Raw genomic sequence first — 14987 nt, 5'->3', positions numbered from 1 at the left:
TTGCAATAAAAATTGTCCGATTGACGGGATTGACAGGTAAAGCTTAACCAGTGGGAGATTAGCGTATGGCAATATTGGCGAACACAAGGAGGACCAGTTGCGTCGGTGCTGTTGCGTCAGTAGCATTGCGTTATGATTGCTTGCCGATTGTTGCTGTCTGATCCGCTATGCTTTGTGAGAATCGACTAACCCACTACGGTTCAGCTAGAAGGAATGGTTCACCGAACGGGTATGGTATTACAGCCTGAGTAAGTAGTCGCACTAGACGAGCTGTTACATTCACACGTCTGCGCAAAAGCAAGCACCTGCAAGCGGTTGGGCAAGCAGATTCTTCGACCATACCATCATAGCAACCCGTTGGTAACCGTTGTTTGGATAGCAGGAGCATTAGCGAAAATGGCGTTTGCTGGGAATATTCAGACTTTTCGAAAAAACCGTCCATCACAGTATTTTCCGTTCAAAATAATCTCGAACCAAGCATCCGACTTTGGGGAGGATGATTTTAGCACCGAGTATGACAACAATTTTGTGCCGTTCAGTAACTCTTCGAAACCAGGTAAATGCTACGTGTGTTCCTGTCCGGACTTTACGGTTCATCGATTTTTTTGTTGTGTTGTGCTACTCATCGTTAGTGCTGCGACGTGATCAGATGAGAGAAGTTTACAAGGAAAAATTGGCATTGACCCTAACGAAGAATGCGAACGAACAGTTGGAAACGATTCATCGGCAGGAAGAGGAACGCAAGCAGCTGAGAAAACGGATGAATTATTACATGGCAAAGGAAAACGAGCAGGCTCCTCAGTACAGTCTACGGCGCACGGACGATGTGGTAACATTCTGGAGTTATCGCTCTCGGTCAAACGCCAACCATCGACGAAACAACGATTTTACCAAATCCCACGACGAGAAACTGGACGTTCAGTTTGAATAAACGGAATCATTAATACATTTCATTGCTTATAATTGGTTGCTTTATTGCGTTGGCTTATTGTAAAATCATCAAGTTTTAGGCTTTCTCGTCTGAGGCCTGGGTAGCCCCGGACGCTACCGACTGTCCATCGTCGGCGGGTGCATCCTGGCACGATAGCGACGGGAACTTCTGGTACAGAGCAGCGCGGTACTTCGGATGGCTGATGCCGTACACAATCGGGTTGTAGACGGCGTTGGCCTTGGCGAACAGCGAGCCCCAGATGGTGGCCAGCGGGCTGATCGGAGCAGCCTTGAAGATTCCGGCGAAGTTGATGACCAGATACGGAGTCCAGGCCATGAACCAGAGCGAGATGGTGACCAGGGCGACCTTGGCCAGCTTCATCTCGGTGCTGGTGTTCTGGGCTTCCTGCGTACGCAGCGAGGCGACGTTCATCTTCTTGGCCTGCTCGCGCATGTTCTTCTCGTGTGCGGACACAGCCTTCAGGATGAAGGTGTACGAGTAGATGATGGTCAGCAGAGGCAACCAGTACACGAAGATGGCGTAGATGATGATGTATGAGCGGCTCAGCCACGTCTGGGTCAGGTAGTCGGTTCCGCAAGCGGTCATGTTACCCTCCGGCACGTATCGGTTCCATCCGAAGAGCGGGGCCAGAGTCCAGAACAGTGCGAACGCCCACACGCCCAGGATGCGCAGCAGGGCTCCGTTGTTGGTCATCGGTTTGCCCGAGAGACCCTTCACGATGACGTTGTATCGGTCAAACGCAATCATAGTCATGGTCCAGATCGAGGCACAGCCGAACAGCGATCCAAGCATGGCGTAGAGCTCGCAGGCGAACGGTCCGAACGTCCAGGTCTCGTGCCAGCAGTTGATCACCATCGGCGGTCCCATGGTGAACATCATGAAGAAGTCGGAGAAGGCCAAATTGACCACCAGCAGGTTGGAGGGCGTGCGGAGAGACTTGGTGTTCGTGAAGATGTACATCACACAACCGTTACCGGTCATCGAGATCATTCCGAGCATGAAGATGGCAAAGCCCAGGATCGAGTGCCACAGCGGGTTCATCGGCGGGAACTGGTTCCAGTGGGGATGCACCATGTGGAGCATCTCTGGCGGGACCTTGTCCACTACGGTCATGTTGCTTCCACCTTGCGTCCATGCATCGAAATGTGGTTCCACGAATGCAGCCATTGTGTATCTGCTGTAGACAAGTTTGCAGAAATCTGTTCGATGCAAAGTGATTCAGCCGTTGTATTTGCAGACAAAATCTATTTGATATCCTTTTTCTGAAATCTTACTTGGGTATGGTACGTAGAATGGAAAAAGTTTTACAATACTCAAGCCGAAGAAAATCGTTGCTACACGAACTACTTCAGCTGCACAGTGATGCTGCTCTCAGGGATACCCTACACCGACTCAACAATTCCTGTGCACCGGCTAGCTATTTATACGGCCAAGAATGCAGTTCTTTCCTACGCTATGCAGCTAGTAATTGAATTATGTTAACGGGTTTATCATCGTAAGAAATATGCAAGCATTCCAAAGGAACCGCGATGGCAGGACAGAATTGATTCTTTCGGTATCGATTAGCTTCCTCTAGCTGCAAACGTGACATGTTTGGGAATGTATTGGGACCAAAGGTTTTCGACTAACAGTGAAGACTGCTGTAACTGTTTTTTTTTTTGTTGTAATGCCGTGCATGAATTCTTAACCCATATGAGCTTCTAATGCGCTCTATCAAGTTTTAAAAGGTCGATTTCTAAAATACGTGTATCCATTTTCGACGAATTCTTTTGAACTTTACTGAACCCTAAAAATGTATCGCAAAAGAAAAGGCGCATGCAATATTTAAACGAACTATTCAGAATATAAGGGCCATATACCGTACCAGGGGTCGAATGGTAGATGCGTTAACGCTACCTAGAATCCCGGACGGACCATTTCCCCGTACGCAGGGTTGACTAACCACCAACGGGTGAAATCAAGATTAAGAAAGGCATAAATGGTTTCAATGGTTGTAGTGCCAACAAAGAAGAACATACAGATCGAAATGATAGATTTTGTAAATATTTTTACCAACTCATTTTGACTCCCGGGAAACACGCTTAACCAAAAATCGCTTCTGCCAGTTGCAACATGAGAAAAGATGACGGTTAAGACAGTAGTTATTCATGGTCATGGTCAAGCACCAGGAGTAAGAAAACAACCGTTTGCTTCACTTTATCGTACAGTAATCATAATACACACACGTCAATGTAGCGGCATTTTACGCATTTCCAAGTGTGGCGTTTACGCTCCTTTGCGCCACCTCCTTAAGTTGATTTGTAAATGTAAAGGGGTAATTAGATTAGAATTTTCTTTGGGACAGTAGGAACACTCCTTGTATAAAAACGAACGATTACTTGCCAGCGTGCGAAGTCAATGTTTTAGTGCAGAACTGTATGGTTAGCAGAGTATTGAAGTAGTTCGGTTTCTTGTGAGATCGATTTTCTTCAGTGTAGAGTGTACCGCAGATAGAAAGATTACATTTTTAGTATTTGCGAATTCAGGTATATTAAGCAATTTGTATCTCTCGTGACGGTTGTATTAATCGTGATTGTAAACGTTTATCGAAACAATGACATGTTTAGAAATGGCTGCATTCGTGGAACCACATTTCGATGCCTGGACGCAAGGTGGAAGCAACATGACCGTAGTGGACAAGGTCCCGCCAGAGATGCTCCACATGGTGCATCCCCACTGGAACCAGTTCCCGCCGATGAACCCGCTGTGGCACTCGATCCTGGGCTTTGCCATCTTCATGCTCGGAATGATCTCGATGACCGGTAACGGTTGTGTGATGTACATCTTCACGAACACCAAGTCACTCCGCACCCCCTCCAACCTGCTGGTGGTCAATTTGGCCTTCTCTGATTTCTTCATGATGTTTACCATGGGACCGCCGATGGTGATCAACTGCTGGCACGAGACCTGGACGTTCGGACCGTTCGCCTGCGAGCTCTACGCCATGCTTGGATCGCTGTTCGGCTGTGCCTCGATCTGGACCATGACTATGATTGCGTTTGACCGATACAACGTCATCGTGAAGGGTCTCTCGGGTAAACCGATGACCAACAACGGAGCCCTGCTGCGCATCCTGGGCGTGTGGGCGTTCGCACTGTTCTGGACTCTGGCCCCGCTCTTCGGATGGAACCGATACGTGCCGGAGGGTAACATGACCGCTTGCGGAACCGACTACCTGACCCAGACGTGGCTGAGCCGCTCGTACATCATCATCTACGCCATCTTCGTGTACTGGTTGCCTCTGCTGACCATCATCTACTCGTACACCTTCATCCTGAAGGCTGTGTCCGCACACGAGAAGAACATGCGCGAGCAGGCCAAGAAGATGAACGTCGCCTCGCTGCGTACGCAGGAAGCCCAGAACACCAGCACCGAGATGAAGCTGGCCAAGGTCGCCCTGGTCACCATCTCGCTCTGGTTCATGGCCTGGACTCCGTATCTGGTCATCAACTTCGCCGGAATCTTCAAGGCTGCTCCGATCAGCCCGCTGGCCACCATCTGGGGCTCGCTGTTCGCCAAGGCCAACGCCGTCTACAACCCGATCGTGTACGGCATCAGCCATCCGAAGTACCGCGCTGCTCTGTACCAGAAGTTCCCGTCGCTATCGTGCCAGGATGCACCCGCCGACGATGGACAGTCGGTAGCGTCCGGTGCTACCCAGGCCTCAGATGAGAAGGCATAAAGCGATGCGAAATGTAACAACACACCAAAAACTTACAGAAACTGAGAGGAACAACTTCCGGAAATATATTTGCAACTGAAAAAGTTTCAGACGAGAAAAACGAAAAGATTGTGCAGTATTCGCAGTACGCAGTTGTATTCTTTACAAAAACTTAATTATTTATCTTCGTCGAAGCTGCTGATATTCCAATCGGACTCATCGTCGACCTTAGTCTTTCGGACGTCATATTTTTGCTGCGATCTTAAATATTCTTCCACTGTTTGCTGCTGTCCGGTTGGTACGGGTGTTCTTCCAGCAGATTGAATATTGTCTGCGCTATCTAAATTAAAGAGCACCCGCTTTTTGGGGACAGGTTTTGGTTGCATGGACACGTCCTCTACAATACCGCTAATGTCCGGAGGATTTTCTTGCAACACCAGTCCTTGCGTTTTGCTCGATGCGTTGTTTGCAGGTTGAATAGATTTAATGGGAGTATGCAGGAGTCGTTCTACTTGCTGATCGTAGCTGGAAATAGAAGCCCGTTTGGACGGGTTGGGTACAATGATGGATTCTTCCTGGCCAGGATAATGTGACACGTCTGCATGGACGGTGATGATGTCATCATCGGTCAGTTTTATGGTGGGCCTGTACAATGATCCCTGGGACCCAGGAACAATGGATGTTTTTTTCGCTTTCGATACATTCGAATCTGTGCCCATCTCCGGAAGGTGTAGCTTTTGCTTTGAAGGAAGTAATTCTAGAGCTGAGGACGCTTTTAGACGAGGTTGTGCTGTGTGCACTTTGGCGGAAGATGGTTGCGTACCTTTTCTCATAAGGATCGGTTGATCTGCAGGCATTTTACCAACGATTAGCTTCGCTTGGGGAGTCTCTTCTACCTTCCCTCGCGCCAATTGTTCCACCTTCGATAGCAATTGGTTACGGGTGACGAAAAAATGGTTGTGCTTTTGCTTTTGAAAGTCTCGCCGGTCCGCTAAAGCTTTGTACGCTGCATTTAAATTTTCCCCAAACAGTTGCTTCGATCGGGGATCAACTCCAATCGCTTTTAGGCGTGCACGGAACTGATTCAAGATTTGCTTTTTGGGCGAAATGAGCAAAGCACGTTGGGAAGATTGCGATTGAGACTTCGAACTCTTCGGGGTGTCCAATTCCGGTGTAGCAACTACGACACGTGGGATCTGCATGGAAGGTTTTTTAGGGGGTTCAATGGTTGGGCGTATTTCTTTGTCGCTTTCGACTTGCTCCGATTCGGAAGATATCACATTGCTGCTTTGGTCGTTATTTTGAACCATCTCCTTAGTGCAATCCGTCACCGAACTACCTTCAATAGCAACCGTTGGAAGGGTAACCACTTTTAAACCGCTTAAATGGCACGGAATACTTTTGTTAACATGCGTTAAACGTGCATGGTGCTGATCGGAGTCGTGTTCTGGAGCACGTGTCTCGAGAAGCAATTTCTTCATCTGCTCCATCTTTTGCGCATACACTCTTTCGAATGACGCGATGGTTTCCTGGGATTGCTTTTGACTTATTTCGTACATTTTTTCCAACTCTTGATATCGATCTTTCCAAACGTTCTGCTCTGCCTCCGGTATGGGAGTGTTTCTTTCAGACCTTTCCATGCTTTCAATTATATCCGCTAGGTTCTGTTTAACGGTCGCAATTTCCTGGTTAAGTATTTTTCTTTCACCGGTTTTCCAGCTTTCAAAGAGTTGCTTTTGTTCCTCCAACAGTGTTTGCAGATCCAGCCTGGAAATAAGGTCGGCAGAAGGTGTCTGTTCCTTCGGTTTGTTTTCCGTGATAGGAGCGAATTCCGCTGTTAATGGCATATCTGTTTGCGTTTGTGCTTCTCTATCATTTGAATCCTTATCATCCGTCAGGTTACTTTGTATTCCAATGCTGTGGAGCACTTTAGCTTGTGGTTTTTCCGTGGCACTGCTACTGTCCTCGGAGCAAACGCGACATCGATGGTGTTTCGTGCGATGATTGTGTAGGTCCTTTTCAGCGGCATTGAGCCGTTCCTTCAGTTGTTTCACTTCCAGCTCGAGTTTGATAGTATTTATCAGGTTGGTGTCCGTACTGGACGGCTTACGATCAAACGTTGCTTCCGATGGCCGGACAATGTTTGCATGTTTCCGTACAATGTGGGCACTCAACAGCTCCGGACTGATGAAATTTTTGGTACATTTTGAGCATGGATAAACGATGCTGGCCGCTTGCTGTGAGTGTTGATGTTCCATCGTTTCGATGCGTTGCAGCTTTCTTTGCAGCACGGTTACTTCTTCGTTACGCTTTTTGTTCAATTTTTCGAGTCGCACATTTTCCTCCCGTAAACTCTGAATGGTATTTCTTATTTCCAGCACTGTTTCATCTAGAAATTGCTTACAAAACAACAGGTACTGAATGCTGAATTGTGCAAGGATGAAGTATTTTCCAATCGCAGGGTCGAGAATCCGATTGTTTAACACGTTCCCGATGGGTACTTCCGATATGTGAGGAATGAATTCGTCCAGTTTTTCGTAGTCCTTCTCACTGACAATACCGTAAGGATCGATGGAAGCTGTCGAAATGGACGGGATAAGTTATTATGAGGGCTGATGGAAAAACATGGGCCACTTTTACCAATGAAACGCCAATCAATGCAATGTCCCGCGGAAAGCTCACGTATCGTAAAACCAGCCTCTCTTGCTATTTTCGGAAAGTTGTGGTGCCATTTGTATGGCATTCTCGTCGAACAAATGGACAACCCAACCAGGCCAGGCGCTTTTTTGCGTTGTCGACTATGCACTACTACTGCCACTTTACTTTATTTTAGTTCGTAAATATGAAGGTTTAGGTCACCAATATCAATTTGCTTCATATCTGCGCGTGTGTTTCCTTTAATGTGGAAGGACGAAAGTTGGTTTCCTTCGCTACAGCGTAGCGGACCCTAACGTAACCATAGTAACAAGATTGTGCAACACAAACAAGCTTTTGCTTGCCTTTCAAATTTGAAAACATACATAATACGTGCATCGGGGCGTGCATCAGATTAGTTCTAGCTGCCCTTCTATAACCAGTGGCTCAATATCGCGGTATCGGAACAAATGTACCGCACCGGTAACGAATGTTGACCGAGTGTTCTCCACCAGCCAATGAATATTCCCCGACGTCCTGTCTCGCTCGAGCAAAAACGTGTGTGTTCATATTCGGTACTACGCGGCGCGCTCGTTCATCATCTTGATGGTTTTGTGGCATGTGACGAGTGACCAGCTCGTGGAAATGAGTTTCGACACTATCGTGAAAGTCGCGCGTAAACTTCTGCTCTGCTTCCGACAGTCTTTTTAAATTGCGCGGTCTGCTAGACTCCACTTCAAGGACGTGAGACGCGTATGTTTCCAGCTTTTGTAATCTACACCGCAGATAGCTAGCCACTATGAATCTGATGCGTTCCACCTCCATCCGGTGTACGATGTAGAGCAGATCGTTCTTGTTTGCCGTTGCTAGATTTTCCTCCATGTGCACCAGCTGTATCATGACCATTTCCACCAGCGCCTCTTCATAGGGTAGCACATCCGGGGCAAACTTCTCATTTATCCAGGCACGTTGAAGAGCTTCCAAAACCTAACGGCAACACAAGATGGAATTAGGCAGGAGCTTTACATTGTCCTTGTTAACCACTTTGTTGTTTACCTCTTGCGAGGACATTTGGACTTCCTCCTCATCGTCCTCAAACTCTTCGGCCCTACCGTTGCGCGAACCATTCAGATACAAATCAGCCTCAGCACTTGTTCCAGGCTGGTTTTCCGAATCTAATTCACTACCTTCCATCACGCAGGAAAGTTTATTTAAATTTGTTTGCGATCAAAACACGGTAACCTAGTTTGTGCGCGGGAATTGCGTGACAAGTTTTGAATGCCGAAAGTGCATCTGAACAGGTTGGACAATTGATGTTCGGCGATTTTTTTTATTTTGTCGTATTTCACTCTTAACAACAATCTTATTTTTTGTGAAACAATAAAAATACATTAGAATAGAATTTCTATTGCTGCCTGATTCGATAAATGTTTTTTAGTTATCATAATGTGGAAAAATGCAATTGATTTATTTGACATTTGCATATTGCTCTGCGCTGTCAAGTGATGGTTTTTGACATGACCTGAATCACGATCGAGTTTCACCAGAAGTTGTGGTGTGTTTACGATGATTTAGACGAATATAGGGAATAAACTACGGTAGGAAAGCAACCTCGTGGAGACGAGCGTGAGTTGCAGCTATTTTCATATACGGCTAGTGGTTAAAATGTCGGCAAAAGCATTGCAACAATGCTTTCGGGTGGTGGTGGAGAATGTGCTGAATCGCTGGACAGCATTGCGGCTCGCAGTAGAGCATGGCATGGGCGGCCCACTGGGGTTGAATGTGAGAAGCTTCATCGGAATGTACTGTTCGTTTTACTAACAATTTGTTGTGCACCATCCTTTCCAGACGGCAATAGAACTGATCGACTACGTAACCTCGTACTGCACAGAAAATAAGCATGTTGACGCGATCGATTTACGCGAGGTGCTGGAAGAAATAATGGACCAAGAGTTCGAGACTATTTGCGAGGATGACTCTATTCAAGGTATGAGATTTGCCGAAGCACAACCAGTCACTCCATTGATGCACATTTCTGTTTTCGTCAACAGAGGTCAGCGGAATTTTAATAAAGCACTTGCAAATGCTGAAGGAAGGCAAGGAGGAAGAAGTGAGGGCTGAAATTGACCAGATGATCCCGTGCGAAATGTGGATAGTGAGTGGATCGAAAATAAAATATCAGCAAAAGGCGGACAGCAGCGATAGCGAGGAAGATGCGAACGAGCACGAAGATATGGAAGTGGAGCCGGCATCGGCGGCCGATGAGTCCTCGGAAGTTAGTCCAAGCACATACGGTTCCAGCACCAAGTTTATCGAGGAATCCATTGACCCCGGATGGACGCAGGTTCGTGGCCGTCGACGTCGATAGTGTAGGTATTTGTTGATATGAAAGTTGTGCTGTAAATATAATAAAACGTGCAGAAACCATGATTCGAGTGCGGGCTCTGCTGCAGCTTGATGACACGAATGCGAGAAAGAGACAATTTGGTATTGCTGTCTGGCAGCACGGCCTGGCAAACCAGTCAGCTGTCAGTGAGCTGTCAGTCGCCGCGGTTTTGGAATAAAAATTAGCAGCAAAACAATTGGGTGCGAATGTGAAGATGAGATAAAGTAAAGCGGAACGAATGTGCTTGTTTCGTGTTTTTCCGCAGAAAGCACGTCCCATATAAGGATCATTTAATGTACAAATGTGCTTACGAATCATAAGTGCCAGCGGCCGTCTAATTCCGGCGACATTGTGTATTCTTTTGCAGAGTCCAAAGGGTATGTGAAGCCTCGACAGGAACAAGAAAAAACCAAACATAATGGCATGGCAGAACAATTGGCCAGGGAACCCGCAGGCCATGATGGGTCCAAGATATCCTCCGCCGGTGGGCAATGTTCGTCCGGCAGCGCCCAGTGCACCGGTACCTAGTTATGGAGCAGCAAATACCGATCAGTACAATCAATGGCAGTGGCAGCAGTACCAGCAACAGTACGCCCAGTGGTACGCAATGTACGGCGAGAAATATGCACAGCAAACAGGCAACGCACTGCCTCCCGTTGCCTCACCGATGCCGCAAGCTGGGCCGAATTTCGCGGTTAATCCCTACGCTGCGGCACCACTACCGGTTGGACCAGCGTTTGGTTCGATGGGCATGGTTGCTCCCCCACCACCCGCAGAACCGCATCCCGATGAGCTGAAAATGAGCAGAGGTAAAGGGCACGATTGTAGAAATTGGCGAGCTGCGCGTTGGTTACAGTTACTTACAGCTCTATTTTCTCTAAATGTTTCAGCTGGTGGGAAACCACCTCCTCCGGAAGAGAAGAGTCCCGAGGAGATCGCTTTCGATGAGCAATTTCGAAAGTGGGAACAGGAATTTGAGACATGGAAAAAAACCAACATTAACCATCCGGACAAAGCGGCGTACAGAGAGTACGAACAGAAGTATGAGGAGCAGCGCAAGAAGCTGCTGGATCACCGCGAACAACTGCGCCGGCGAAGGAATGGATCGCAGCACGTTACGGGTCATGCTACTCGTAATACGTCCCAAGCCACAACTTTACAAAAGCCACCGCTACCACCACCGCCACCATCCTCTCAACCACCACCTCCACCACAGCCATCACAATCCTTGCAGCCACCAGAACCACCCGCAGAACCAGCAGCGAAGGAATCAGCCTCCTACATTATGCCAACGGAAGAAAGTACTCAGAGAGAAAGAAACGATATGCATATACAAAATCTGTTCAGCGGTTCGGGCAAGGCTGCTCGTGGCGATGGTATCCCTGGATTGGATTTGATCGATGATGCACCTCCGCCAATGCCGAAAAAAGCGAAACTCGAAGATCCGGTCATCGATTTGTCGAACGACGAGGAAGAAGTCAAGCAAAGCGAGCCAAACACCAACTCGAACAAAAACATGATCAGTACATTGTTGAACGATCCTAACGTGAACGCACTGCTGCAACTGGTGGGGAAAACGATTTCCGGGAACGGCGCAGGAGTTGGTTCTGGTAGCACAGCCAATCCGCTGGTAGCAGCTTTGGCCCAGCTCTCAAACAATTCAAATCTGGATAGAACCAACTCCGTGGAAAGGTCTCCGAATGACGCGAATGAAGGAGGGGCAATACATCACACGAACACGTCTCGAACGTTTGACTCCCATATTAACGGACCGAACGATCGGGGGCTGCTTCCGTCTACAAGCGGTGCTTCACCGCACCATAACACGATGGTGAGAGAAGAAAGGCTTTTACCGCTCAATAACACGCAGGCATTCAATCCGCGCATACCGCCGCCACTGCTTGACGTTGACTTGACCCGACCGCCGCCTACGATACGATCAGCTAACAAGTCGCAGCGCGATAGATTTGGTCGCAGTTCGGGTTCAGTGCCGGAGAATGGATCCTCGTTTATCGATGGTTATACGGGTGACGGGTCGCCATTAGCGAAAATGCCACGCTTCGATTTCAGACCACCGCCCCAGGCTCCAGCGCACAAGGAGTACGAAGTGGATCCGGAGCTGGGTCGTCCGGTGGCCGTGCCCAAACCGGACTGGATGACCGAGGATGAATATCAGGAAATTTACGATCGATACGAGCATGTGCAAAGCTTCGATGAACGGAAGAGCAAAATGTTGTTGGCGATCCAGGTGCTGAAGCAGAGAAAAGTTCGCATCGGTACGCTCGTGGTAGATGAACCGAAGCGGACCGTCGTGGGAATGCCAAAGCCTTTGCCACCGGTGAAGGAACTGATAAAAAGTGAACCGGCCGATGATTATTTCAAACCGCAGCAGGTATTTGATTACTCCAACTGTAGGCCGGCTGGACGTGTCATAGACTATGGCCACCGTGGAAGCACTCAACACGGCACGAACAATAACAGATTTAACAGGCGGGATGAATTCCACATTCGTGAAGGCATAATAGATCGGCAGATGTTGGCGGGTAACGAAAATGGATTCGTTAGCAATGCCCAGCGGTTTGATTATAATCATTCGCGCGTCGCTAGTAATGTAGGGCCAGCAGCGCCCGCGCAGCCAAATAAACCGTGGCCGCAAACCAATTCGACCGCTTCGCACGATCGAACGGTGTCTGGTTTGGAGCGATTGGCGCAAATGCATCTCAATCCCAATCCGGAGGAAAGTAATCCCAACTATCCGAGCAAGTTCCTGCTGATAAACGATAATCGCCCCAACTGCCTTAGTACCAAGCGCGCAAAGCGGCCGTCGTCCATACGCAAGCAGAAGCTGAAGCAAATGCAACAGCAGCAACAGCAACAGCAACAGCAGCAGGAACAGCAACAACCAGCACCGAATGAGAAGCCAACTTCGAACACCGTTGCTTGCAAGCAGGAACCGGAACTGTTGCTAGAAGACTTGAGCTCGGACGAAGACATCGGGCCGGACGATGGCTTTGCCTATCAGAGCAATGACGAAAGCGCAAAGTCAAGCGCAATCAAGCAAGAACCACCGGACGAACGGTCCGAATCGACGGTATCGTCGTTATCTTCGCATAATCATACCGCCTCCCGGATGGTTGACATCGACGAACTTTTGCTGCCACCGGGACGCTTCCTCCGTCCGCCTAGAATATGTTTTCTGATCCGCGGTCTACCGGGCAGCGGCAAATCGCACCTGGCGCGTTTAATCAAAAACAAGGAGCAAGCCTTCGACCAATCGCCACGAGTGCTGAGCCTCGACGATTACTTTCTGGCGGAGCGAGAGGTGGAAGAGAAGGATCCAGTGACGGGTAAGGTAGTGAAGGTGACCCGATCAGAGTACGAGTACGATGCGGAAATGGAGGATATCTACATTCAGAATTTGATCAAGGCGTTTAAGCGGACCATTTCCGAGCGTCTGTTCAATTTTGTGATCGTTGACTGCTGCAACCACCGGCTGGAAACGTATTGTGAGTTTCATAACTACGCCCGGAGCAATGGTTTTAAGGTAAGAGGCCGAGAGCGACGGACGGGAAAGTCTGGCTGGAGGAATGAGTTTCCTGTTTGGTTTGCAATGCTTTTTGGCAGGTTTTTACGTGCACAATGCAGACCGATGTTGAAGATTGTGTGCGGCAGAACATTCACAAGCGCACCGAGCAAGAGATTCAGGCGTATGCCGACAATTGGGCTCTGGCTCCCGAAGAGCACGTGCAAATCAATTTCAACTCTCTGCTCGAACCGGAACTGCCGGCGGATACGGATACGACAGTGGCTGACATGGAGCTTGCCGCAGAGGACGAGGAGCGCCCGTACGTCGAAGAGGACAGAGCCCAACCGGAACAAGTAGGAAACAGTAGTCATTAATCATCACACCTAACTGTTAACATTGCTTGCCATGGTTTGGCGAATGGTGAATAATGGCTGCCTTGCCTTCGTGCAATATCCAATTTTTTTGTAGACCAGCACATCACACGACGACAGCAACGACAGCCCGGTGGAGGGTATGGCTGAGGTGAGATATTGAATATTTAGGAACCGTAGACGGATGTTTGAAACGTATTCGGCCGCACATGTTCGAGCGTAAGATTCTTCGGCAACATGTGGCACCTCCGGCCAAACCGCTCAATGTGGACACACATTTTACCCTTAAGATTGTTTAGTATTTAGCATTTCCTATCCATATCTATATCGTGAGCCATACGTGTTGTGCCTGGCTGCACGCAGCGTAGAATTTGAACAGTTTGCCGAATGGTGAAGCAGCGTTTAGCGTCGTAATGATACGGTTTTTTCTTATCAAAAACTATCGGTAAATGTAATGCGTGCATATAGTGTGACATGTTCGCGAGTAAATGGGACCACGACACCAGTGAGCAGAACTTAGGTTGGTATAATTTGCTTACCTTTTGCATTACTGCTACTTACCGCATTCAATAATCAATTCTGTTGAAAAGGCGTGAAAGATATGTACCGTGGTCATGTCTTTCGTCATCGGAACATTTAGTAACAGACAGTAGCATCGCTTTGTGTATGCAACGTGTGTAAACGTTATAATTGAACTTTTGTTTCTCTGTGTGTGCGTTTGTGTTTTTTCCCTTTTCTTTGTCTTCCTTCTCTCCATAGCGAGGCTCGACGGCATCAGCAAACCCCTGAAGCGGCCCCCTACTCTTGAGGACTATTTGCAGCTGGACGATGTGAACGGCGAGAACGAGGAGAGCGAAACGCAAGGCGGTGGAAAGAAGAAGCGTGTCCGTTGGGCCGATGTCGAGGAGCGCAAGGCGCAGGAAAAGATGCGCCAGCTAGGGTTCGTCGTTGGCGTAACGGATTGGACGCGCATGATGGACCCGTCCGAGGGGAGCAGTGCGCTCACGCAAACGAAGTACATCGCCAGAATAAAGCGACAGCCGTAGGCGCGAAGGACGACGCGGAAGACGATCGTCGTCATTATTTGCAATACTGTACATCATGAGAATGTAGGAATGGTGGCCAGTGGAATGGCGTGTTTTGCTCCAATGTCTATCCCCCATCTTCTCGTTGTAGGTAGCTTCCGCCAGCAACGAGAGAACTGCGCTGCTTTGGTCGAATGAAATCCTGCCTGGGAAATGAAAGAAGAGTAATATGTTGTGTTTCCTGTACGCTGCACGGTACAACAGAAACGCGGTGTAATTTAAATACCGATCTGAACTAATTTCTATCACTCAAGCTACGCTAGCTCAATTGATGTATTACAAGTGTCTAATAAACCAAACGGATACGAAGTTGGCGGTACAGACAGGAGTATG

The 14987-nt window shown here is 48.3% G+C and overlaps 7 protein-coding genes across 11 annotated transcripts; 4 read left to right on the top strand and 3 right to left on the bottom strand.

Annotated features, from left to right (window-relative positions):
- The first annotated feature begins 370 nt into the window (after positions 1-370).
- LOC118517549 lies at positions 371-1435 on the top strand. Its single transcript, XM_036063789.1, has 2 exons — positions 371-556; positions 633-1435. The coding sequence occupies exons 1-2, from the start codon at positions 397-399 to the stop codon at positions 929-931; spliced, it is 459 nt and encodes a 152-aa protein (XP_035919682.1). The 5' UTR covers positions 371-396; the 3' UTR covers positions 932-1435.
- LOC118517535 (opsin-1-like) lies at positions 945-2408 on the bottom strand. The gene is made up of 2 exons (XM_036063769.1): positions 2227-2408; positions 945-2151 (listed from the first exon to the last, which is right to left on the bottom strand). The coding sequence occupies exon 2, from the start codon at positions 2117-2119 to the stop codon at positions 1007-1009; it is 1113 nt and encodes a 370-aa protein (XP_035919662.1). The 5' UTR covers positions 2120-2151; positions 2227-2408; the 3' UTR covers positions 945-1006.
- Positions 2409-3304: 896 nt separating this feature from the next.
- LOC118517536 (opsin-1-like) lies at positions 3305-4779 on the top strand. Its single transcript, XM_036063770.1, has 2 exons — positions 3305-3477; positions 3559-4779. Exon 2 carries the CDS (start codon positions 3561-3563, stop codon positions 4671-4673), a length of 1113 nt encoding a protein of 370 aa, XP_035919663.1. The 5' UTR covers positions 3305-3477; positions 3559-3560; the 3' UTR covers positions 4674-4779.
- Positions 4780-4828: 49 nt separating this feature from the next.
- On the bottom strand, positions 4829-7421 carry LOC118502499 (zinc finger protein DZIP1L). Its single transcript, XM_036034731.1, has 2 exons — positions 7293-7421; positions 4829-7230 (listed from the first exon to the last, which is right to left on the bottom strand). Exons 1-2 carry the CDS (start codon positions 7393-7395, stop codon positions 4829-4831), a joined length of 2505 nt encoding a protein of 834 aa, XP_035890624.1. The 5' UTR covers positions 7396-7421.
- A 13-nt stretch (positions 7422-7434) lies between these two features.
- Positions 7435-8575, bottom strand: LOC118517542 (DNA replication complex GINS protein SLD5). Its single transcript, XM_036063781.1, has 2 exons — positions 8343-8575; positions 7435-8273 (listed from the first exon to the last, which is right to left on the bottom strand). The coding sequence occupies exons 1-2, from the start codon at positions 8478-8480 to the stop codon at positions 7734-7736; spliced, it is 678 nt and encodes a 225-aa protein (XP_035919674.1). The 5' UTR covers positions 8481-8575; the 3' UTR covers positions 7435-7733.
- Positions 7629-9716, top strand: LOC118517545. The gene is made up of 3 exons (XM_036063784.1): positions 7629-9068; positions 9135-9273; positions 9338-9716. Exons 1-3 carry the CDS (start codon positions 8952-8954, stop codon positions 9652-9654), a joined length of 573 nt encoding a protein of 190 aa, XP_035919677.1. The 5' UTR covers positions 7629-8951; the 3' UTR covers positions 9655-9716.
- Positions 9717-9823: 107 nt separating this feature from the next.
- Positions 9824-14980, top strand: LOC118517518. Of its 5 annotated transcripts, XR_004908323.1 has the most exons (8): positions 9830-9967; positions 10040-10481; positions 10563-13216; positions 13297-13551; positions 13667-13720; positions 14038-14089; positions 14329-14678; positions 14746-14980. XR_004908323.1 is itself a non-coding variant. In XM_036063744.1 (7 exons), the coding sequence occupies exons 2-7, from the start codon at positions 10091-10093 to the stop codon at positions 14613-14615; spliced, it is 3693 nt and encodes a 1230-aa protein (XP_035919637.1). In that variant the 5' UTR covers positions 9824-9967; positions 10040-10090; the 3' UTR covers positions 14616-14980. The 5 variants fall into 5 exon arrangements, 3 of the variants coding, with proteins under 3 accessions (XP_035919637.1, XP_035919639.1, XP_035919638.1); XM_036063744.1 differs by having other exon boundaries at positions 9824-9967; positions 14329-14980; XR_004908324.1 differs by lacking the exon at positions 14038-14089.
- Positions 14981-14987: the final 7 nt, after the last annotated feature.

This window comes from Anopheles stephensi, chromosome 2 (genome assembly GCF_013141755.1).
Source record: "Anopheles stephensi strain Indian chromosome 2, UCI_ANSTEP_V1.0, whole genome shotgun sequence".
Lineage (NCBI taxonomy): Eukaryota > Metazoa > Arthropoda > Insecta > Diptera > Culicidae > Anopheles > Anopheles stephensi.
The sequence above is the reverse complement of the archived record's forward strand: the minus strand, read 5'-3'. Positions and strand labels throughout refer to the sequence as shown.